The sequence below is a fragment of the Xiphophorus couchianus genome, chromosome 19 (assembly GCF_001444195.1).
Source record: "Xiphophorus couchianus chromosome 19, X_couchianus-1.0, whole genome shotgun sequence".
NCBI classification, from domain to species: Eukaryota; Metazoa; Chordata; class Actinopteri; order Cyprinodontiformes; family Poeciliidae; genus Xiphophorus; species Xiphophorus couchianus.
Window position 1 is genome coordinate 9,179,687 of NC_040246.1, and position 22,591 is coordinate 9,202,277.

General features: G+C 40.0%; 2 protein-coding genes across 3 annotated transcripts; both read right to left on the bottom strand.

Moving 5' to 3' along the window:
- Positions 1-869: 869 nt before the first annotated feature.
- Positions 870-9,459, bottom strand: LOC114134100 (calmodulin). The gene is made up of 6 exons (XM_028000403.1): positions 9,313-9,459; positions 3,342-3,372; positions 3,115-3,258; positions 2,284-2,390; positions 2,061-2,196; positions 870-1,969 (listed from the first exon to the last, which is right to left on the bottom strand). Exons 1-6 carry the CDS (start codon positions 9,313-9,315, stop codon positions 1,941-1,943), a joined length of 450 nt encoding a protein of 149 aa, XP_027856204.1. The 5' UTR covers positions 9,316-9,459; the 3' UTR covers positions 870-1,940.
- A 3,200-nt stretch (positions 9,460-12,659) lies between these two features.
- On the bottom strand, positions 12,660-21,905 carry nrde2 (NRDE-2, necessary for RNA interference, domain containing). Of its 2 annotated transcripts, none has more exons than XM_028000131.1 (19): positions 21,769-21,905; positions 21,414-21,519; positions 21,053-21,256; positions 20,821-20,961; positions 20,205-20,476; positions 19,817-20,037; positions 19,340-19,564; positions 18,969-19,158; positions 18,683-18,816; positions 17,876-17,996; positions 17,261-17,439; positions 16,982-17,153; positions 16,342-16,562; positions 15,618-16,104; positions 14,258-14,643; positions 14,027-14,169; positions 13,261-13,402; positions 13,007-13,078; positions 12,660-12,918 (listed from the first exon to the last, which is right to left on the bottom strand). In XM_028000131.1, exons 1-19 carry the CDS (start codon positions 21,827-21,829, stop codon positions 12,793-12,795), a joined length of 3,603 nt encoding a protein of 1,200 aa, XP_027855932.1. In that variant the 5' UTR covers positions 21,830-21,905; the 3' UTR covers positions 12,660-12,792. The 2 variants fall into 2 exon arrangements, with proteins under 2 accessions (XP_027855932.1, XP_027855931.1); XM_028000130.1 differs by having other exon boundaries at positions 21,766-21,865.
- Positions 21,906-22,591: the final 686 nt, after the last annotated feature.

The window sequence follows — 22,591 nt, forward strand, 5'->3', positions numbered from 1 at the left end:
ACTTGAGGGTAGGATTAAACGTCAGAGCCTCATAAAGAACAGCTTCATCCTGATTTTGTTCTGATGGCAGAATCCTAGAATTGAAAGAAGGTGCATTTTCTTTTGACTGCATCCAGAAAACCTGACCCAGTTTTGTCTTCTGTCAGTAGAAAAATGTAAAGTTGAACTGTCTCCGTAGAAGAATATAATGCGGTACATTGGAAACTCTGAACTGGAATGCCAGTACAGAGCAGTATTGTGTAAAATTACTCTTCAGACAGTTACATAACTCCAGCTACTGTGAGAAATGCATTCAACACCTCCTACACTTATCCTGTCCGATTCCCAATCATACAAACATCCAATATCTTCTTGCAGAGTCCAGATCTACTACTGATGAGAATCACACTTGAAATAATGTCGTTTCTGTCAGTTCTGTAGGTTATGATGCTGGATCTCTGATTCTATAATTGTCAAATCTATCCTCTTACTCCCACGGTTTTCTGCTGCCCATTTCTCCTCCATTTCCATCTGTGTTTCTGTTGCCTAGCAACAACTCATCGGCAGCCATTTGTGGCAACCCGGAGAATTTTTTCACCACACACACACACACCCTGATGAACTGCAGAATAATTTGTGGTTAGTCTTCGATAACTGTTCTTTGGGGGGGAGAAAGAAAAAGCCAAGGCTTCTTTTAATGGTGATGTTGCAGCACTTAACTTTCAGTGTTTTCTGATAGTCGAGGTTCCTTTTAAAAAATATGTTCGGTGGGCTCAGCAAGACATCACACACAGTTAGAGGCTTTGATGAGTCATCTTAAAGCTGCGCCACCCCCAGAGGAAAAAAACAAACACGTCAGCTCGTCTACAAATACACAAACACCCGTCGAATTTAGTTCATGAGATTTTATTGGAAAAACAAAATGTAAAGACTAGCATTGTACATCTTGGAATGCAGATCAACTGAACCGAACAGGACAGCTGGACTGGACCGGGCCGGGCCTCGCTGCACCCACACGCACACAGGCAAACTCACACACAAAAACAAGGTAGAAATGCTGCAAAGCGCCGACCCTGTCCCCCATTAAGCTGAAACTCGCCCCACCACGTGGAGTCATACACGCACAGCCTTCGAGGCAGCAGCCTGCACCCGTCTGCAGCGAGATAACTCAGATTTCACGTTACTCAGTGCCTGTAAACATCCAAACTAATACTCATACTGGTACAAGCGTTGGTGCAGATGTAGCCTCAGAAGCTGTGCTTGTATATAATCATCTTTAAAGCCCACCCATTCCTCCATATTGGATAAGACAAAGACTGCCAAAGGGGCATTTCACCCTCAATAAAAAGAAAAAGAAAAAAAAGGTAAACACACAAAAGGATAAAGTGATTAATAGACATGATGGGGAACCAAATCTAAAATTAGTTTATTCCATTTTAATTTTTCTTAAAAATATCACTGACTTTATTTAGCCAAGCGAACGTCCCATTGGTTTGCTCCCTCCCATCCACCCCTTCCTCCTGAGGTCCAACGACAGCTCTCTGTCACCGAGATCTCAACAGTAACCCATGTTAACGCTGCATGCATGAAGGGAAAGTAAAACAAGACTTTATAGAAGAAAAGGCAGTTGACCCGCCCAAATCATCATGACATCAGGCAGATGGAACCAAGAAGCAGAGGAGCAGCGGCCGAAGTAGCCGGCTGCACGAGGCTGCTAGTCTAATGAGCCGAGATGTGATTGGTCAGCTCAGCGCAGAGGAGATGGGGAATACAAGCCAGTACATGCAGATTATTGGATTTTTTTTTTTTTGCCTTTACCTTTTTTTGAACTTGTTTATATGGACAGATTTTCATTATTCCAACATTCAGTTTAAATTGTCTATACAGAACAGTATGATTAAATGTAGATTTTTGCAATAAGAGGTAAGTGAAACATTTGACTGATTCTTTGTAAGTTCAGTTCATTTGGCGGTCATCATCTGAACAAACTCTGTGGAGGAGAGAGAGAGAAAACAATCAGAATAATGTTTTTATTTGAAAGTCGCAGAAGCTGCCGCATGCAGTCATTTTAGATCGGATACCTTCATAATTGACTTGTCCATCGCCGTCGATGTCGGCCTCCCTTATCATCTCGTCGACCTCTTCGTCCGTAAGCTTCTCTCCCAGGTTGGTCATTACGTGACGGAGCTCTGCTGCACTGATGTATCCGTTACCATCCTGGACAAGGCACACACGGTTGGTCAATTATAACATTCGCACTTCTGTCACACCAGCTCTCTCTCTCACACACACACCCGGGCCCACCTTATCAAAGACTCTGAAGGCCTCCCGGATCTCCTCCTCACTATCTGTGTCCTTCATTTTTCGTGCCATCATAGTTAGAAACTCGGGGAAGTCGATAGTCCCATTGCCTGGAGGACACAAGACAGACAGACATGCATTATGGCACATTTTTTACCTTATGAGTCCCTGGGAATTTTTGTGCAGTTTTATTTTTGCAAGTTTGCAAACATTAAACTGGCTGTGTATTTTGGTGTAAAATGTGTTTTTCTATGATGTTTAATCATTTTAAAAACAGTTTTCACCAACATGAAATTATTTTTAATTAGACTAATTGATCAAAGTGTTTAATGGATTAGGAACTATTAATATGTCTGGTGGGGCTTGAAGTTGATGGCATTCATAGAAATAATCATAGGGGGGGGACATACTATATTAATAAACAATATTTCAATGCCAGTGTGAGCTGGTGAACCATTTTGTGTCAGTGGTTGACTGTAGATTCAGGAGAAACAGGATTCCACCACAGCATTATATGAACGGGCGTTAAGACATTTGAATGACTGTCACAGGAGATTGAAAGATTTATTTTGTTTGACAGGGTTTTTAATTAGATCCTTTTGGCTTTAATATATACATGTTCTTTCAAACTGGTTTATAATAGATTTTATCATAAAAATTGTTACATTTTATGCTTTGTATTCCATTTAAAAATGTTTCACTGACTTTACATGATGCAGTATAAAAATTACTTTATTTGCTTCGTGTGGCATGTTTTTGGTGGGTTCATTCCACACACAGTCACATCAGGTGAAAAGATTCTGAACAGCAGAAAGTTTAAAGAAAGCGGCGTACCATCAGCATCCACCTCATTGATCATATCCTGGAGTTCAGCTTCAGTTGGGTTTTGACCCAGTGACCTCATGACTGTGCCCAGCTCTTTGGTGGTGATGGTACCATCTCCATCTTTATCAAACAAGGAGAAGGCCTCCTTGAATTCTGGGCAGGAAAAAGAAGATGACAATTAAACTAAAATTTCAACCTGAAGGTTGAGAAACAGGGTTTGAGTTGACTCGTCTTACCAGCAATCTGCTCTTCTGTTAGTTGGTCAGCCTAAAAGGAGACAGAACAGACTTTTTGAAGTGGGTCACACATGGACACTAAAAGCATGTTGCATAAAAGCCCCCATTAACCAAACCATTAGGTAGACTCCCTTAATTCTGCTGACAACCTTAAAATCTTCGAAGCGGATATCTGTGAGGTCTGCCACCAGTTTTGCAGCTTTTGGTTCTGACTTTTTTGCTCCTGTGCCTCTAACTCCTCTCCCATCAAACCTCAACACTGATCCTCCTCTGCTCTGCTTTACATCCAGAGCTTTTCCTTTTGTTCCTCCACTAGTGTCTCTGGTTTTCATGCCGACCCCATCCAGTGCCCCCTGGACCATCATCAAGCCCTCAGCCAGGAACTCGGCTTGCTTGCTATTCTGCACGCCCTGTTTCTTAACCTCCGCCAGCTCAGCTTTGGTCCTCTGCAGGTTGTTCCTCAGGTCCTGCATTTCACGCACCAGGCTGTCCATGCGGCTGGAAGAAGTGTCCATCAACATCTGCAGGAAGGCCCTGTAGTTCCTCTCCTGCTGCTGGATGAGCTCCATGTAATAATGCTGTTGTTCGTCTAAGAGCTCGTAGACCGTGGAAAGGCTCACCAGCTCATCCTCTGCTGAGTACATGGCCACTTTCTGAGGCAGCATAATGAGGGAACAGTGGCAGGAAGGGCAAATATCCCGTGTTATGGCTGGATGGTAAGAATAATGGCCAGACATCTATCATTCGGTCTCAATTGACAAACAGATTGAGAAGTACCAGAGAAGCAGCATATCCTGTCATCCCAACAATTGCATCAAAGAAAAAATATTTAAGTGGCTGGATGATTTTAATCCTCCTGGGTTTGTTAGACGGAGGCCTGAACGGTGAAAAGGTGGCTGGAAAATGGCCAGACCCGTCTTTCAGTCCTTCTAGAAGCTGATGGATGACAGAGTTTTCCACAATCCCAGCAGATCGGAGCGACCTGACAGGTGGCAGCTCTCCTCCTTGATCTAGATGACAAACTGATGTAACAGCTGGCTTTTCTGTTGACGCCGTCCTGGCAACTTGTCCTTCTATCTGTCTCTCAATAAGTACAACCGTCAATCATCTTACAGGTGTGGGCGTACGAGTCCAGACGCTGTCCTTTTCCTTCCCTTGGTGCATCCGGTGCCATACTGGTGGCACAGTGTGGATTAGTACCACCTGTAAACGCCACGGCTAACCATGGAGCCGCTGGCGGAGTGTGCGGCCTCTGCATGGGCTCTACAGATGAAGAGTGTGGGCAGAGGCCAGGAGGCCATGCTGGTGGAGGGTCGGTCAAACATGTCAGGAAATTGATTTTAAGTGTGTGAGAGTAAAAAGTGTCCGCACCAGAAGGGGTCACAAGCCTTTTCTTTGTGTCTGCATGTATGCGTTAATCTGCAGCCTGTCAGCTCCCAGCTACAGTTGCATCTCCTGGGAGGGATCAGTTAGCCGTCAGCCAACCTCCTGCACTGCATGGAGAGTCACTTCATCCGCAGGCACTAAATGTGTGAGTCACACACACAAACCTGTTTTGGTATTCACTCTCAGGACAGTTAAGATTGGTTTAAGGTAAGTTAACAAACTTTTTTTTTTAATTCACTGCCCTGAACTCGTACAAATCTTCATTTTATAATTCCTACCTGCCCTGCTGCACAGTAATCTGGAGAGTTATTACTTTAGCTACTTATCACAGGGCAATAAAGGGGGGAAAAAACAAAAACTATACACCAACTGTAAATACAAAAAATAAAAAGCAGCTGACACTGATTAGATCGAATCACTATGAAATATGCTTACAAATGACCAGATCATAACATTACTTTATCAAAATTACTCAAAAATCTGCATGAATATAAAGTAGCTTGAAGAGAATGTATCATAATATGGGAATCAGGGTTTCCTCTCCATTCTGAGAGCTGCTTATGTCAAAAGAGTTTCTAGGGACTGTAATACATGAAATTAAATGACACAAAGCAAAACTGCATTGTAGTAAGATATACAACATGAAGAAGTCACACAGCTCAAAATTAGTGGTAAATATTGCACTGATGCTTTCTGCTGCAATAAATTCCCATTTTCTTCAGTAAAGCTTCCAATATTCTCTGATCTCCAGAGTTTCAGGCATTATTTGCTTGAGGAATGAGAGACTGTCATGACAAGGGAATGTAACAGCCAACAAATAAAACAGTCTTACTTGACAATAAAACTTGAAATTTCAATGAAAATTTACAATACTTTCCCAGCCCCACAATAATGTATTCAGCCTTCATTTGATTTTAACCTTAAAAAGAAATCGTAAACTTGTGGCAGGGATTCCTATCTGCCTGTTTCACAAGGAGCTGGGATGCTTTGAGAACACCGAGCAGAGTCTTTACATCTGTCATTTATTACCTGGCAACAGCCTTGTAGTCTCCATTTATGACCTTGTCTCCAACAAACAAACCAGAACACACACTGATTTTAACCCTCTGCTATCATAAAACACCTTTGTGTCAGAGCGCTGCACTGAAAACAGTTTATTAATAAGATGGCTGGGAAATGATTAAGAAATTAATTCACACAGGTATTTTTACAACCAAGCAGCTGCTGGAGAATAATAACTGATCTGCTCAACGATGTTTGACAAGCTGCTAAGACTTCACTTAAGGTAGAGAAATGTCTAGCTGTAGAGATCATGTTCCTGTTCCAGCAGATGGTACAAGCTGAGGAGGGAGTCCGTACAGCCGACTTTTAAAACATTTAACTCTTTAATTGCCTGCAAATGGTTGCAAAAACACATGACTATTCATAAAACTGAAATGGAAATGATTCTTGAATTAGCAATTATAAAATCAAAGATCAATAGGTTTGTTAAGGACGCCATCAAGCAAATACAGACACTCGTTTCCCAGCTGACATGGACTGGAAATCTAATGTGAGCTTTGGCTTAGATGACTCCTAGTTAATAGCTACAACTATTATAAAGAAACCATCAAGCACAACTCATTTTATTATAGAATAATAATAATAAAAAATACTTACATTTTTACTTTTTTTTTTGTAAAACAAGAAAATAGAAATCAAATTATACTTAAGGGGAAACAAAACAAACAAACAAAAAAAACACAACTTCAACCAAAGACATCCATTCATCTTTAATATCACTTTAATCCATCTGTAAAAGGGCCAAGGCATGATCTGGCACTGATCCAGTTCACCCAACTATTTGCAACAGGTAGACGAAAACAGATCGGATATTTGTACAGAAATCGAGATCAGATTACTGACACAGGCCTAATTATTGTTCTATCCATTGTAGAACAAGTTTTATTCTACTGTCTGCATTCCTCTTATGAGGTGGATGGACACTTTATTGGCCGACTATCAGGAATGTAACTTTTTGTGGGGAGTAGCAAACATCACCAGTTTTCTCCCCATCAATGGAAAAAATATACATTTGCATTTTTATCTTTGTGTGAATCTACATGCTTTGAATACCTGCCACTCTGCTGCTGCACTTGAATTTCTCCACTGAGGGGCAATAAGGTTACTCATATTCTAAATACTTTTCAAATAAATCTTCATTCATTCACTCTCTGCATTCTGCTTTCATCCCCTCATTTCTGTTTAATCTTTATGATCTTACATGTCCAACCCATCTGAGCCTCAACAATCAACCTTTCCCTCAGAGATGTTCCTTTCTAATTCTCTCCACTTTTGTTCATCTCAATGACAATCTGAACAGTCTCTGCTCTGCTCACTGTTTTCTATTAGTACCAAATCTCCAAGTCGTTCAAAATCACCGGCCTCACTGATTTGACTAAATCCGTTTCTCAGAGGATAATGACATTACTAAAAATTGATTTGGTCGGTGTCTACACTTCCTCCCAACCTGGAATCAGATTTTTGCAGCAGCTACTTTCTCTTTAGAGACCTACTTTGTCCTTTAGAGACCTGCTGGCGGAGACGTTTCAGGTTTACTGGCGTGAATACTTGTTCACAGATTTGTTTCTCTCTGCATCCAAATCAGAGAAACTCCCCTGCACAGATGAGAAGGTCAGGGCTAATTACTACCAGACTTTTCCTGGTTGGAGCTTGTTGCTCCAGCTGATTACTTACTGCTACAGCTGATTGATACCTTGTTATCATTCTGGCCTCACACACAGACTGGGGCTCTTCTGGCCGTCCTATGTATCTCTTTGAGTCACAGCAACACCATATTCCTCTTTTTTGGGTTATTTAATGGCTGATGCATAAATATAGCACTGATTTTTTTTTCATGGTGTAACCTTTGCTCGCTACCTGATTATAAATCTTCCTTGTCACTACTACAGCTGGTAATAAACTGTTACACATCACCCCTGACAATCATCCCAATATGCCCTCTGAGCCTCTAGTGCAGGGGTGGGCAACTCCAGGCCTCGAGGGCCGGACTCCTGCAACTTTTAGATGCATCTCCACTTCAACACACCTGAGTCAAATAATGAGGTCATTAGCAGGACTCTGGAGAACCTGACTGCACTTGGGAGGTGATTCAGCTGCTGGATTCAAGTGTGTTGGACCAGGGAGACTTGCAAGAGTTGCAGGACACCGGCCCTCGAGGACCAGGATTGCCCACCCCTGCTCTAGTGAGTCACAGCAGATGACTGGTCTCCCTGAGTCATGGTGGCTCCCTCCCATTAAAAGGGATCATTTCCTCTCCACTGTCCCCACATACTTGCTTGGAAATTACCTAAATTGTACCCCCAAGTTATTTTTGCTTTGCATGTTCAGTCAATGTGAATGACAGGACAGCGTAGAACCTAAACAAAAACTTTGTTTTCAAGTCAAAGTTTAAAAGTCGTCATTAGATTTACAAATCATTTGCAACAAAACTGTTGCTGAATTTGACTAGGTTGTACATATTTATTCCACAATTGGATTATCCTACACTGGTCAAATAGTTTAAAATATAATCTAGTATTGCTAAAACATCATTTTAGTGTGTAAAAACAAAGAAAGGGGTGAAATTCAATGCTTTCTTGAAATTGGGACTTTGGATTGAGATGAGCTGAAAAGAACTGGTCAATCAACTCAGATCAATTAATGTGTGGTGGGCGGCAGGAAGAGGGACAAACCCAGGGCGTCATTACTGCAAGAGTCGCTACTGACCCCAGGTACTTCAACTTTCTGTATTCCAGCTGCCTATCTCATTCAAACACATGGATCCTCACTTTATTCCCCTCGTCTCCAGAGCATACATATCTCCACCTATCCAGGCTCTGTTTCACTCGCTCCGCAGATAGCGATCTGGATTTTTACACACAGCGTATTCAATTCTGTGGTAGAAGCAGGAAGATTCAATTTCAGTCTGTGTCTGTGGGTGATTATAATGTCCAAATATAGTTAAAACACATTACGAAACATGTTTGATTTTGACATCCATTACAAAAATGACTTCAGAAACGTATAGAACATTACCCACTCAACCGTAGCTCTTTTTTATATACTCAATTCTCACATGTATTATTAATATGAAGGCTTCGGGGTGAACATCAATTGTACCATTTTCTTAAGAAAACCTTTTGAACAGTTCATGCAGAGGGGGTGGGGGGGGAAATGCATCGTTAGCTGACAAGGCGGCTGTCAAATGCCGGAAAACCATTCATTGGACGGGGTGAGGTAATAGCTGTGATGCTAACAAGCAGAACGGCCACAACCTATGAGTGACGGTAACATTTTACACACCTAACAGCGCCATTCTGCGGTACTTCCACGGTGAGACGCGTTTGATATAACCCACAGCGTCAACGGTTCAAGTCGGTCCACCCGCGTCTGCCCGGCTCGCCCCGTGTGCGAATCACTGAGGCACCGGGATGTTTTAGCAACGATACTCTCCCGAACCGAAAATGGACCTCAAAAGTCACCGCAAAACAATCACAATTTCAATTCGTACACAATGGCAAATTGCACTTGGTTAGATACTCACCATGTCTGTGGGAGTTTGAGCTGTTAGCCTGCCGGCGGTTGAGAAGAGAGGAAATGGACGGGTGCCACTGAGTGTTGCTGCTGCTAGCTAAAGGCGGGGAGACCTGGCGAATCACCACTCTGCTGTTCACTGTATTCATCCGCACTATGGAGGAGTACAACTTTGCTCGGCTTCTGGGACGCTGTTAGATGTATTCAGTATCAAGCCTTGAGGTTATGTACAGGAGCAGTTAGAACAACTCCAACGTCAGCTTTGCTAATAGAAATGGGAGAGATGCCACTTAATCTCAGAAGATTACAGTTAAAGTCCAATTATTGGTGTAATTTAAAGGGCCATGATGGAAATCATCCATGTCAAGACATTTTAAAATCTAGTTGGGAAAAAGAAAAGAAGAAATTAAATTCTTTTGGATGGGAGATAGAAAATGTTATACAAGATTTTGGTTTATCTGATATAAACATTAGTCAAACAGTTCCTCTTTCACCAGTTTATCCGTCTCTATTTCATAATAATGTTGTTGATTTAACTTTGTTGGAGAAAAGGAAAGGAGAAAACATTTCAGATCCATATTTGGTTCAATCATATTTAGACAGTAAGTACTATGGATATGTCCAAGTTTTTACAGATGCGTCTAAAAACTCAAATAGCAGTAATGGGGTATCTTTCATTGTTCCAGAATTCAAAGTTAAAAAATGTAAAAGAATTACTGATGGAGTATCAGTTTATACTGGAGAGATGATGGGAATTATTTTAGCTTTAGGATGGATTGAGGAAGTCCGTCCATTAAGAAGCATAGTATGCTCTGATTCAAGTTCTTCTTTATATTCATTAAAAAATAATCATGCTAATAGTAGACCGGATCTTTTATTAGAAATTCAGTTAATAACATATAGAATTCAAGCAATGGGGTTATTAGTTATATTTACATGGATACCATCACATATAGGAATAAGAGGGAATGAGTTGGCTGATAAATATGCGAAACTAGCTTCAAAATATAGTGATATTGATATATTAGTTCCATTTAGTAGAGAAGAAATCAAATCTATTATTAAACAAAAGGTTAAGGAAAGATGGCAGAGACAGTGGGAGGAAGATAGAACTGGTAGATGGATGTACAGTATTCAAAGAAAAGTTGGTGCAATGAGGAGAACGGGACGAAATAGAAAAGAGGAAACAGTTATATCTAGGTTGCGTTTTGGACATACAAGGTTAAACAGTAATTTATTTAAAATAGGAAAGCATCGAACTGGAAGTTGTGATTTTTGTGGTCAAGAAGAGACAGTAAAACATGTTTTGTTGTTCTGTACCAAATATTCTGTTGAGAGAAGGAAATTAGTTTGCCGGTTACAAGAAAATAAATTACAGTTAAATTTACAAGATATTTTGGGAAAAATTTCTAATTCTAAAGATATAAGTTATTTAATTAATTATCTTAAGAAAACAAAATTGATAGAAAAGATTTAAGTGTTGTTATTTTATTATTATTATTTTTTTTATTTTCATTTTTTATTTTTTTATTTTATTGTTTTGTTTTGTTTTGAGGGGGGTGTATATAGTTAGCGTCCCGATCCACACTCCATTCCAGTAGATGGCGGTAATGCACATCTAAAAGTTGTTTGCCAACCGCCATAAAAAAGGAAAAGAAGAAGAAGAAGAAGACGCTGTTAGACATGAAGCCATGATGGGATTTGAAAGCGTTATTTTTTCTTCCTTTCAGGGTATATATTGGATAATTTCATTAGCTACCACAAGCTTTTACTTTATGGTTGATACCATGTGACGTTGCTTAAATACTTCCTCATAATTCTGGACGGTTCCTAGTCTCTATACAGAAGAGATGATACGAAATTATTTTCTTATAATATGCGCTGGCACAAAAGCCATAACTAACTGGTTCCTTGGATTCATTTCAGTTTTTACCTTCACCATTTTACTGTAACAATGAATAAAAATAGCATAATTATTATTATAACTATTTCTTTATAGGTAGCCTACTTGAACATTACTTTAATCCGTGATTTTATTCATGTTTTTTTCTCGTTTCTGTAGTTTGTTAATGTAAAAAAATGTATGCTGTGTTTTTTTACTATGTGGAAGTAAATGCCTTATATTAGTAAATTAAGCACTAAGGATGAACAGTCCTCAGTTATATTAAAATAATCAATTACGTAAAAAAGAACTAAAAAAAAAATACTGTTAAAAAAACATCTTTATATAAAAACAACATTGTGGCACCACTTGCAAAACTGCATCTGAAAGAACCCCAACACTTTTAGAACTGTGTTGTCAGAGTTCACCGAAGATAAGGTGTTTGGTCACAATGCACAGCAGCAGGCCCAGAGAAAAGTAAACACCTAAAGTAAACTCAAACAACTCACCAACTGTCAAGCCTAATAGTGGAGGGCTGATGATTTGAGATTGTTTTGAATCCAGGAGACGTGGACATCTGGCAGACAAACATGAAGTTCTATGCATAGCAAAGTATTCCAAAATCATATTTGAGGCTATTTGTCAGACAATTCAAGCTCGGACCAAACCTAACATTGGTTCTGAAAGCCGTTTAATCCATTTTTATTTTTCCAGATGACTGTAAAATTTTAAAACGGTTAAGGGGTAGGACTTTTAGGATTTTTGACTTCCATATAATGTCCACATTGTTGCATGGGTGGCTTCCTTTTGAAATAATGCATATTGCTTTGCTTTAAGTGTGATTCTAAGCCTGAGTACATATATATGTACTGTTGTAACTTTAGGTATTAAAATATCCATTTAATTTGTGCTACACTAATCTTAGAAACACTGCTTTGCAGAAACAAAACACTTTTAGGTCTATTGCTATAACAATACGTAAGTTTGGGGGGGAAAAAATCTCATGCGCTTATTTGGTCACCTTGCTTGCACGGTCACTCGAGAGTGATGGACTATTTTATGTTACGCCTACTTTTATTCAAGCGGAAGGATACGGATCTAAGCGTCCAAACTCGGAGCGCTGAGGACGCTTTGGCTTTGCTTTTGAAAGACGTTCTCTGATTGGATAAGACAAACCCGCATACTCTACCAGTGTAAAGGGGCCAGTGATTGGCTCAGAGGGATCTGCAATGCGTCAAAGCACGGAGCGGCAATGAGGGCAACGTCTCCACAGCTACAACGTAGTAGAAAAAAGAGCAGGTGATGACTCGCAGGTAATCTACAGGTGTGTTGCCTAATAAAGTGGTGAGCCTCAGACCGAAAGAAGGAATAAGACCTTTGCTACCACGGAAATACGGGATAAAAGTAAAAGTGAGATTCTCTACTTAAACTTAGTTTAAAATGTAAAAACGTATAACAAAAACAAAAAAACCCCAAAACATATAAACTATTTTTATTACTGAGAAGATCTTTACAATAACAATTTGAAGTATATTATAACTTTGCACTGAAGTATTTTAATAGGAAACACCAAAGTAAACATTCAACAAACAAAACATCTGAGTGCTTTCAGTCTTCCAGGAGTATATCCAGCTCCTCCAAAGGCAGTCTTAGTCGGAGTTCCTTCTCTGTCATCAGATCCACAAACTCCTGCAGGTGGTCAGGGAACAACTGCACCGCATCCATATACAAACCCTGTTTAATATATACAAAGTGTTAGCACAAAGAGAAGATAAATTAAATACATAAGTAAAATTAAGGTAACTTTTAATCTGAGTTTTACCTTCACCCAGGGAATGTTCTGCAGTGCTTTGTAAAATATCCCTCTGGCTTTATCTACCTTCCCCTCTGACACCTATATTGACACAGAAGCACAAGATGTTTCCTTTGAAATAAAAATGTTATATAATAAAACAAGATAATTAATCTAGCTAGGCTGGAAGTTAATCAAGATAACTATATGCACAGTTGTTGCAGCTGTTCTTGACAGGTATTAATTGTGTCTTTGCATATGTTATGAGACATTTATCATCTCACCAGGAAATGGATGTACATCCTCCACAGTAGAGGACAATGAGCACCCATCTCTGTTGATGTGGCGCCCTCGAACAGTCCGCGGATGCGGTTGCTGAGACCATTTTCTGGTAGTATGGGCAGGGCCTCATCTGAGCAACAAGACCTACAAATGATGTTAACATTTCTGATTAAATTTGTTTATAATAAGTTTGTATTTATACAGTCATTGCTAAAAGAATGCACACCCTGTTTACGTCCGAGGGTTTTATGTCTCAGGCCAAATAAAAAGCATTCAGTCTGATTAATAAAAATAATTATCATAACCTAGTGTTGGTTGGTATGAGTGCTTCTGCCGAGCTGTTGGACTGAAGGCCTCACATTTGACTCCTGAATACTAGCGAAGACAACAGAGTGACTCCAAGGTTCTGCATTTGCAAATACCACAAATTTGCCTAACAATTCAGGAAGTTAATGCTAACTTGAACCTACATGCATTGAAGTAATGGAGTACACCCCAGAGAAGAGACTTTCTCCTCTCTAACAATGTTGAGTCTTTTTCTGGGGGCTATTATTCTTTTTTGTTATTTCTGCAAGCACTGCAAGCTCTGAACTTTGAGTACATTTTCTGGGAAGGTCATCAGTTGTCCTAAATGTTTTTTTTTTTTGTGAATGAACCCTGTAAAGACCAGATTATGTCCTTTTAGGTAAAAGTCCAAAAATGGAGGAAGGTGTACTTTCCTTTGACTGTATTTTTGTTGTTGATACTCATCATCACTTTCAGCCTCACCTCTGAGCTGCATCCACCAGCTGCTTCCTATGCTGTTCAGCAACAATAGCAAACAGACGGGGTACCACGCTGCTGCTGTTGTCTCTGGTTACAGTGTGGAAAAACCGGCGTGCCCGGCCGGCGCTATGGTAACGGTTCTCCACCTAAAACACACAGACGCTCATCATTTCTGACCACTGCTTTAATTTTAGCCTCTGAAGGGGGAAGATGTGTTTTTTTTTAGGAGCAGACCTGAATGTAAACACTCCACAGGGGGGCGCTGCAGGGCCAAGCTGAGAGGGAACAGGTAAGCATCTGCCTCAGTGTTGCCAAAGGACACACACCGACACCATTGTTGTATCTCAGCAGAGCCGCCTGTTGCACTGCTAAAGCCTCACAGTCTGAAGCCAACCAGCTGACATGATGGCTGAGGACGGAACGACTTGGCCGGCTGGTTGCCTCATCGTGGTCGAGCTGTCTTTCAGGTGTTAATGAGCGGTGCAGGTCCTCCATCCTCTCTCTGGCCTGGCTGTAGACAGCATTAGCAGCTTGGATGCTCACTGTTAGGTACTGAAACAGAGCATAGCAGCCAACCAGACCTCTTAGCCTCAGCTTCTCTTCTTGCGGCTCATCTTGGGCTGTTGCAACAAGCAAGAAGAACCAAACCAAACAATGTTACTGGAATGTCAAACAAGTAACCAATCTGACCTCAAAGATTATGAAATAGTATTTTCCCCCCTTACATATTTTTAATGTTTCTTTTCATTTTGTCAGACCCAAATGTTTCATATTTAAACAGAAAAAGAAACATAGTATCAGAAAAAGCTTTTTTTCTATTGAAGGCTTCATTGGTTCAGCAAAAAAAAGTTATTATCCAAGTCCTGAAGGAGCAAAGTTATTAGATAATTTCAGACTTCCTGGAAACAGATGTCAAAGATTTTGTTTTCCCTTCTGTTCTTGAAATCCAGGACATGGTTATCGGCCTTTTGAGATCTTTTATTCTACTTCATGCTATCAGGCAGGTTCTATTTAAATGATTTATTAATTGTACAGATCTGTGTTTGACAGATGAGAATAAAATCGAAAAAACACAATTAATCCTGGTTAATTCATTGTTTCCCTGAAAACTGCTTCTTGGATTTACTTTTATTCTTTATAATATCAAAATGTGTGAATTCTGACTTGCAAATAATATTCTGTGGAATGTTAAAAATGTGCTTTGAATTTTAGCTCCATTAAAAAAAACCAACTTTCTTTAAATCTATTAATTGCAATTGAAATAAATCAATTTTATAGATAACAATATTATAATAATTAATATGATTTATTATTTTAGCAGAATTTGGAATATGTGTTGTTTGTTGTAAAAGTGATTAGAAATACACATCTTTGTTAAAAGTCTTTGCATTATTTATGATCCTGTGATACTTTAGTTATTCTATTCTGGTTTATTCGTTTCTCATCTCAACAGTCAGAATGTGACTGAAACCCTGACAATGAAATCTGGATGGTAATTCTCAGAAGTATGTGCTCTAATCAGACCAAACTGAAACGTTCTCCTTGGATTTAATTTGTGTCTCTACAAGGAGACAATAAAACACAGACCGCTCACCGTTTCCGTCGAGCTGATGATTCTGGATCTTCTGGTCCAGAGATGACAGGCTGGAGCTCAGAGCCTGATCATACGATCTCCTGGCCTTCAGGATTGAAACTGGGGTTAAGGTCTGGGAGGATGAAGATGAAGACGTTCCTTCTGCCAGTCTGGTCAGAACTGCAACAGCTGGCGACGTCGTTGCATCAGCAACTCCTCCCGGCTCCTTTGCCGAGTTCTCCACCTCCAGCTGGGACCACAGGAGGCACAGCTCACACAGAGCAGGACTACTAAGGACCCTGGTTCCTCCCATCGCCGTCGCCGTGGAGAACACCTTCCGAGCCTCGTCCAGGTTGCCCAGCACCCACTCCAGGTGTGCGTACTCCCTCCACAGCACCAGGGACGAGCGATTGTCGGGTTCTTTGAGGAGTCTCTTGGCAACCCGCTTGCTGCTCTTTCCCTGAGCGCGAAGCCGCTTTTTGTTGCCGCTGCGCAGGCAGCGCAAAACCTAACAAATACAGAAAAATATGTGACTGAAAAGTTTGAAGGCATTACTTTATGATAGTGTACAACCGCCTTCAACTTCCTCTTCTATGTTTTTCAAGAAGTATAATTTCTTTTGTGAGTTTTGCAACTTGTAGAGATGAACTACTAATCTTGGCCTCTATAAACTTAAAAACACTTTGAAAGAAAACAAAGAGATCTGTTGCTGGTGAAGCTTGTTTCTGAGCTGCTCTAGGTCTACCTTCAGCTTCTCGTACAGCATCCAGCTGAGAGACAGAACGGCTCGATGGGGAGGAGGAAGGAAAGGCTGCAGCATGCTGAACACATTGGTGAGAAGCTTCTCACCCTGCTTTCCAAGCCCCAACCACTTCCTTGTTCCTTGGAGAGTGGTCATGTGACCTACGGGGTTAATCCCCGTCTCAAGGAGGTTAAAGGAAGTCAGAGGACGCTGGAGCTCTGCACCTGTGAGACATGAAGGAAACACATCTGTAATGGTCCTTATGATAATTGTAGGTGGACTCCTTTAATCTAACCTTATATGCATGTATCGGCTTTTAAGTACCTATAAAATATGCTCCAGATTACCTACAGCAACTTCTCACTCACACTGAGTTCATCCACAGTATTTAAGGTATTATAGTTATTATCACATTGAAATGCTATTTCCAAAGAACATGTTAAATATCTGTAAATATGTGTTAAAGTGTCTCTTATTGATAGGTGGTATTTAGATAAAGGACCTAGCCTTCATAACTGAATTTTGATAGATTTTTAACAGGTTCTAACACCCAATTATTCATGCAAACTGTATAGATTATTCAAGGATATTGACTCACTTTAATTTATTAAAAAATTTAGAAAACTTCCAGTTATTTTATTACCTTGAGTGAGCAGTGAGAGGTTCTCCAGGAGTATGCTCGGCTGATAGGGGGCAGCAGAGAGCACAAAATCTACCGGAAAACCCAGAAAGGCCAAGAAACTGAGAAGAAACCGCAGTTGGAGTTCTGGTGAAGTCAGACAAATAAGGGATGGGCCGATGTCATCAAACAGCACCTGGACATGGAAAAAGGATGAAACAGAGATGTTTCAATGAAGTAAATATCTTTAAACCTGTTCCAAGATCGAACTTCAAACGTCATCAGATCATCAGAAAGCAGCACCTGTCTGTCAGGGTCCTCACAGTCCTCCTCTGATTGGCCTTTGGCTTTGTCAGGTCTCCAGGGCAACCAGTGAGCTGCTTCACGGGACGACTCCACATCCAGCCAGACGGTCCCTCTGGGCTGACTCCGGTCTTTCACCTCCTCTTCGTCCTCTTCTTCTTCCTCCTCTTCTTCCTCCTCTAAGTGTGGCGAAACGGAAAGCAGACGGAAACACAGAAACCTCTCATTAAAGGATCTGTAAACCAAACTCATCCCCATTTGATCCATATAATGAACTATGTATCCTACTTGTACTTTGGAGCTGTAAGGCTGTCAGGCACATCTCTATAAATTAGAATGTTACTGAAAAGTTCATTTATTTCAGTAACTCAATTCACTAAGTGAAACACTTTCTATAGATTAATTAATCACAGTCAATGAAAACCAATTATTTAAAATAACACTATTACATTAGACCAATAAAAAAACAATACATAAATATGGACTAATTAATAAGTATGTTTTCTACCTATTTAAAGTTTGCTATTTTCAAAAGGTACTTTTAATCTGACTAACGAGTCTCAGTGAATCGCATATCCCAATTTACTGAGTTGTAAGTGAATAAAAGCATCTCACCTGCAGGGGGTTGAATCCATCCTCCTCGCTCTTGTTGGGTCATCCAGGCCTTCCAGCCTCGGGCTCCTATCTCCCCAACTCTCGCCTCTCCGCTGTCCCAGAACGTCTCAAAGAAATCAACCTGCAGAAACAGGAACATAAAGTACAATTTTCTGCCTCTTTTTTCCTTTTCTAAATAAAATATTCTCAACATGACTCAGGAATACAACCAAATAAATGGATAGTTACACATTTTCAGTTGCGAATATTAGCATACAGATCACCTTCAGCCAGATAATTCATTGTGGATGAACTATACAGTCTCACAAAAATGTGGTTAAACCAGAGTTATACCAGAGTCACAAAACATTCGTAGCAACCAACAGAAAGAATTGGTTGAGTTTAAAATGGCTGGACTCTGGTGGGGCTTTGCAACAACCATTTCAGAAGCTTGGTGTTTAGCCTGTATTATCCTCTCAGAGCCATTTTATGTGTTTGTGATTGTTGTCCAGTTGGAACCTCCACCTGGCTTCTGAAGAAAAAGAACCGATGAATCTGGATAATTTGTACATGAACGCAATTATTAAAAATGATGCTCAGTGTTCCCACTGAGTTCACAGTGTTATGAGTATCAGATGATCCTATAAGAAGGTTTGTGAGTAATAAAACATTCAATTTCCATCAATTATCCCACTAATACATAGAGTTCTATACAAATTCAAGCAGGTTTTCTCAGTAGTCCCTAACAGCTACAGATTAATGTTCTTACTGTTCTTTATAATGTTCTTGTGCAAGTGCGTGTGCGGGCGTGTGTGTGTGTGTGTGTACCTGCTGCTTTGTGGAGAGCTTTTTCACACTGTCAGGTTTGAAGTAGCTAAAATCGATCATGGCCTGAAACAGAGAAATCGCCTTCTCACAGTGACCAGACTGCCGCAAGAAATGACACTGCTGGGTGAAGATATCTGAACACACACACAAAAAAAAAAGACAAGCTCATTTGGGGACAAAGGTTTTAATGCTGCTCTGAATCACTTTATGAAAGAGAATATTACCAAACTGTGCAGGAAGTTAAATGAAAGCCTATGCATAGTCTCAGATAGTCAATAAATCTTACCCAGCATATCCTCCTCAATTCCAGGCAAAGCTGGGTGGGACACCATGCTGCCGTCTCTAACAGCGCTGAGCGTGCTCAGACACTTTCCGTATGCAGAGTTGACTTTTGTCACTGAGAAACTGCTGAAGTAGCTCTGCGTAAAAAGCAGATATTTCTTCCACAAGGGGGCGCTGTTTGGATGTAGAAACACCTAGAATATAGCATATGAAGCTACCATTAGCAATTGTTCTACTCCAGTTTGGATGCCTAAATATTTCTAAGTACTTGGAGTGAGAATAATTTGTCTCTAAAGATATTAATTATTGCCCACAAATGCATAAAAAAAAAAATCAGCCAACATCTCAAAAGGTGAACAAGACCACAAGATTTACCAGTTTCTTCCACTCTTTAGCCAAAGTGGAGGGTTCCCAGAGGTCCTGGCAGATCCGGAGCCTCTCAAGCTGCAGAGCGACACAAGTGGGGTTGGTTTCCACGGCTCTGTCAGCAATGCTCAGCTTCTTCTCCAGAATCGCCCTATAGGACGACTTGCGGCGCTCCGCTAAATCACTGCCCTGCTGCTCCTCGCCACCTCCAAATGCAGCTGCACTCAGCTCATCCTAGAAGAGCGGAGGAAGTCCAGATACAGTAGCAAACTTTATAATTATTATATTATTATTTTCCATGGATTTATATCCTACAAGTTCTATCAACGTACAAAAAGTACAAAAATGAAATGTATAAGAAAGCTTTGGTTTATTTTGAAATTAGAAGAGCTTGTTTGTGAAAACTGTGCCCTATTTCCACATTTTATCCTTTAGGTTCGATGGAGATCTTTATCATTTATATAACAACATATTCTTCTCAATTACCTGGTAGCGAATGAACTCTATCCACAGATGTGTATCTGCTGGCTGCTCTCTGAGTCGCCGGTTAAACTCTTCGGTCCTTCCAGCCACATACTCAGACTTTTCCTCTGTTTCTGTGACCTGCTTCACGTCGTCCTGAAGCAGTGGTCCCTTCCCCTGCATCCACAGGGAGGTGGATGAATCATACACGCCAAGGGGGTTTACTGACGTCTGTGCTCTGCTATCTGAATAAGATCCGGAAAAAAAAAACAATGTTTAAAACAAACATTTAAGGACTTTTGAGTCTTACCTAACTTTCTCTTTGCATACTCAAACAAAACCTTTACTTGGATCTTGTAAATCACAATAGTCAGTGATGTTTTATTTAGTGTTAACATCCTTGAATCATTACCTAACTCATGTCTTGTGTTGTGCTGTTCAGCATCACCCAGAGGGAGGAAGGTGGTTGAGTTGAGTGCATCCCCACTTTCAGGTGTCGCCGGGACAACAGGAACAGGAGGCGCAGCCCGCAGCAGCTTTCGAGTGGCTACAGAAAAGTATCTGTCAGCTGCATTCCCATTGACCGCGACTTTCTTCTTCTTCTTCTTTGTCTCAGAATCCTCCCAGCTGACTCCCTGCCTGCGAAAGTCCAGACCTAAACAGGAACTTCCTTTTCTCCGATACCTGAGAGAGACACACGTTGTCACAAAGCTGCAGTTAATTGTCTTATTTTAAATTTAGCTTACGATGTTGTACAAAAGTGTCATGCTGTCTTTTATTTCCTTATTTTAACATTTTGGAAATAGCACAGTGTTTTTGATTGATTGCAGTTTTCCTTTAGATTTTCAACACTACACTCAATATGTTTACAGCTAACATGAATTGATAAACAATGGTCAGGGTTTTAACACATTTTTTATGTCTTTATTCTACAATTTTCAGGTCTTAGATTTCCAGTGCTCTCAGGATCCTTTTTTAACTAAACAAAACAAAGTGTAGAGAAATCTCTGTGAGAATGTGTGCACTACCTAGCTACGTCTCCTCTGTACAGGGACTTATAAGTCCAGTTGGCCAGGTCTGGTTTACAGTTCACACAGAATGGATTTTCTGTAGGCAACTGGAGGTCATCCAACCATGAAAAACGAGTTCCTAATGAAGCAGACTGTTGCCTGCATTAACACACACAAAAAAACAAAACAGAAATGCATAACAGAGGAAAAGCTTTTAGTTTCTACAAAAATTAGGAGTATTTCTTCTCACCCAATCCCCTCATCTTCCCTCTTGAGATCACTGGGATAGATGGTTTCAGAGTCTGATCCACTACTGTCCGAAAGCCTCCCACTCTTCTTTTTGTGCTTTTTCTTCTTTTTCCTCTTTTTTTCACTCTTCTTTTTCTTCTTCTTTGGAGGCCCATCATCCTCCCCCCTCTCTTCCCCATCAGAGCATGTAATATCCTTTCCAACACTGAGTTAAAAATAGAAGCATCAACTGTAAAATGTTATCATTCAAATGTTCTATACAGCCTTTTCAGAACCTCATGTAGCTGTCAGAGTCCTACATGCTGCTGTAGTGACAACTTAAGATACTAGTAGGTTACATGCAGAAGAAAGATCATTCCTACCTTTCCTCCCTTTGGTTTGGCTTTTCAATGGACTTTTCTAAAAAGCGACTGTGAAGGGAAAGAGCATTTCCAGCCTGAAAACTCTTATTGTTGAGCCAGTCTAATTCTGGAGGGAAAACACACAATTAAATTGATTATATGATTATTATTATTTATTTATATTATTATTATTATTGCCTGATTGGAAATGTGAACCGCTTTTAGCTGTGATCGAATGAGAGGTGACGTTAAAGACCGTTGCAAATGTTTAGTCTTAACGGATGAGCTTGGTTTTCTTTCAGGTAAAGACAAAAGGATGTTAACTCGAATGCACTAAAACGCAAAACACGCGTAACACGAATCAACGAATTACCACCTTTCGACGAATCTTCAACTTTGTCTTCCGACACTTCGGCAAACGCTGGGAAAAGAGCCATGATGGCGTCGCACGTACGCTGGATGTAAACAGTCGCAGGAGTGTGACGTCACGTGGTGGTTGTATTACCGGTAGTTTATTTATTATGTGGCTTTATTATGTCAGTTGTTTCACTATATAAACGAAAGATAAATACATAAAAACACAAAAACATACAAATGCATCGAAAATGTCATTCAAGGTCATTAGTAGAATATACAATTAACGACGATTTTTATGACAAGATCACAATGTAAACTAAAAATATTAAACGAAATAAAACATAGACGAAAGAACAAGTAGAAAAAATAAAAAAAAACATGTAGTCAAAAATGCATATAATTATTTTACCTTACATTCTTTTAGTTGATTTTGCTTTTTTTATATGTACATTTATTTTTAGATATTTATCATCACTAAAATTTAAACAATCACAGTTGCGTTTTAAACATTTTTGCTTTTTAAGTACTCAAGAAAAACGCCAGACTTTTAAATTCATAATAAGATCTTGTATTTGATCTTAAGAAAATTTACTTACTGCACTGGAAACCCATCTGAAAAATTGTCGAATTTTGAATTGGAAAAAAAAGTAGGAACCCTCCAGATTCTTAAGAGTAAATATAATGTATGTATTTCCAAGAAGTGAGGCCTGAATATATGTTCCGTGTTCATCATGTGGACAGCAAATTCAGCACTGAAGACACCAGTTTGCTTATCAAATTATTAGTCAATCCATCAAAAAGGGTGAAAGCACAAATTCCCTGGTTAATTAGCTTAAAAGTTC

Coding starts and splice junctions, on each gene's coding strand:
- nrde2 (XM_028000130.1), bottom strand. CDS start 21,829: ATGGCTCTTTTCCCAGCGTTTGCCGAAGTGTCGGAAGACAAAGTTGAA. Junction 14,644..15,617: donor TCATCAGCTCGACGGAAACG/GTGAGCGGTCTG, acceptor TTGTTGCAACAG/CCCAAGATGAGCCGCAAGAA. Junction 12,919..13,006: donor AGAACATTCCCTGGGTGAAG/GTAAAACTCAGA, acceptor TATATTAAACAG/GGTTTGTATATGGATGCGGT.
- LOC114134100 (XM_028000403.1), bottom strand. Junction 3,259..3,341: donor AACAGAAGAGCAGATTGCTG/GTAAGACGAGTC, acceptor TTTCCTGCCCAG/AATTCAAGGAGGCCTTCTCC. Junction 2,197..2,283: donor CCTTCAGAGTCTTTGATAAG/GTGGGCCCGGGT, acceptor TGCCTTGTCCAG/GATGGTAACGGATACATCAG.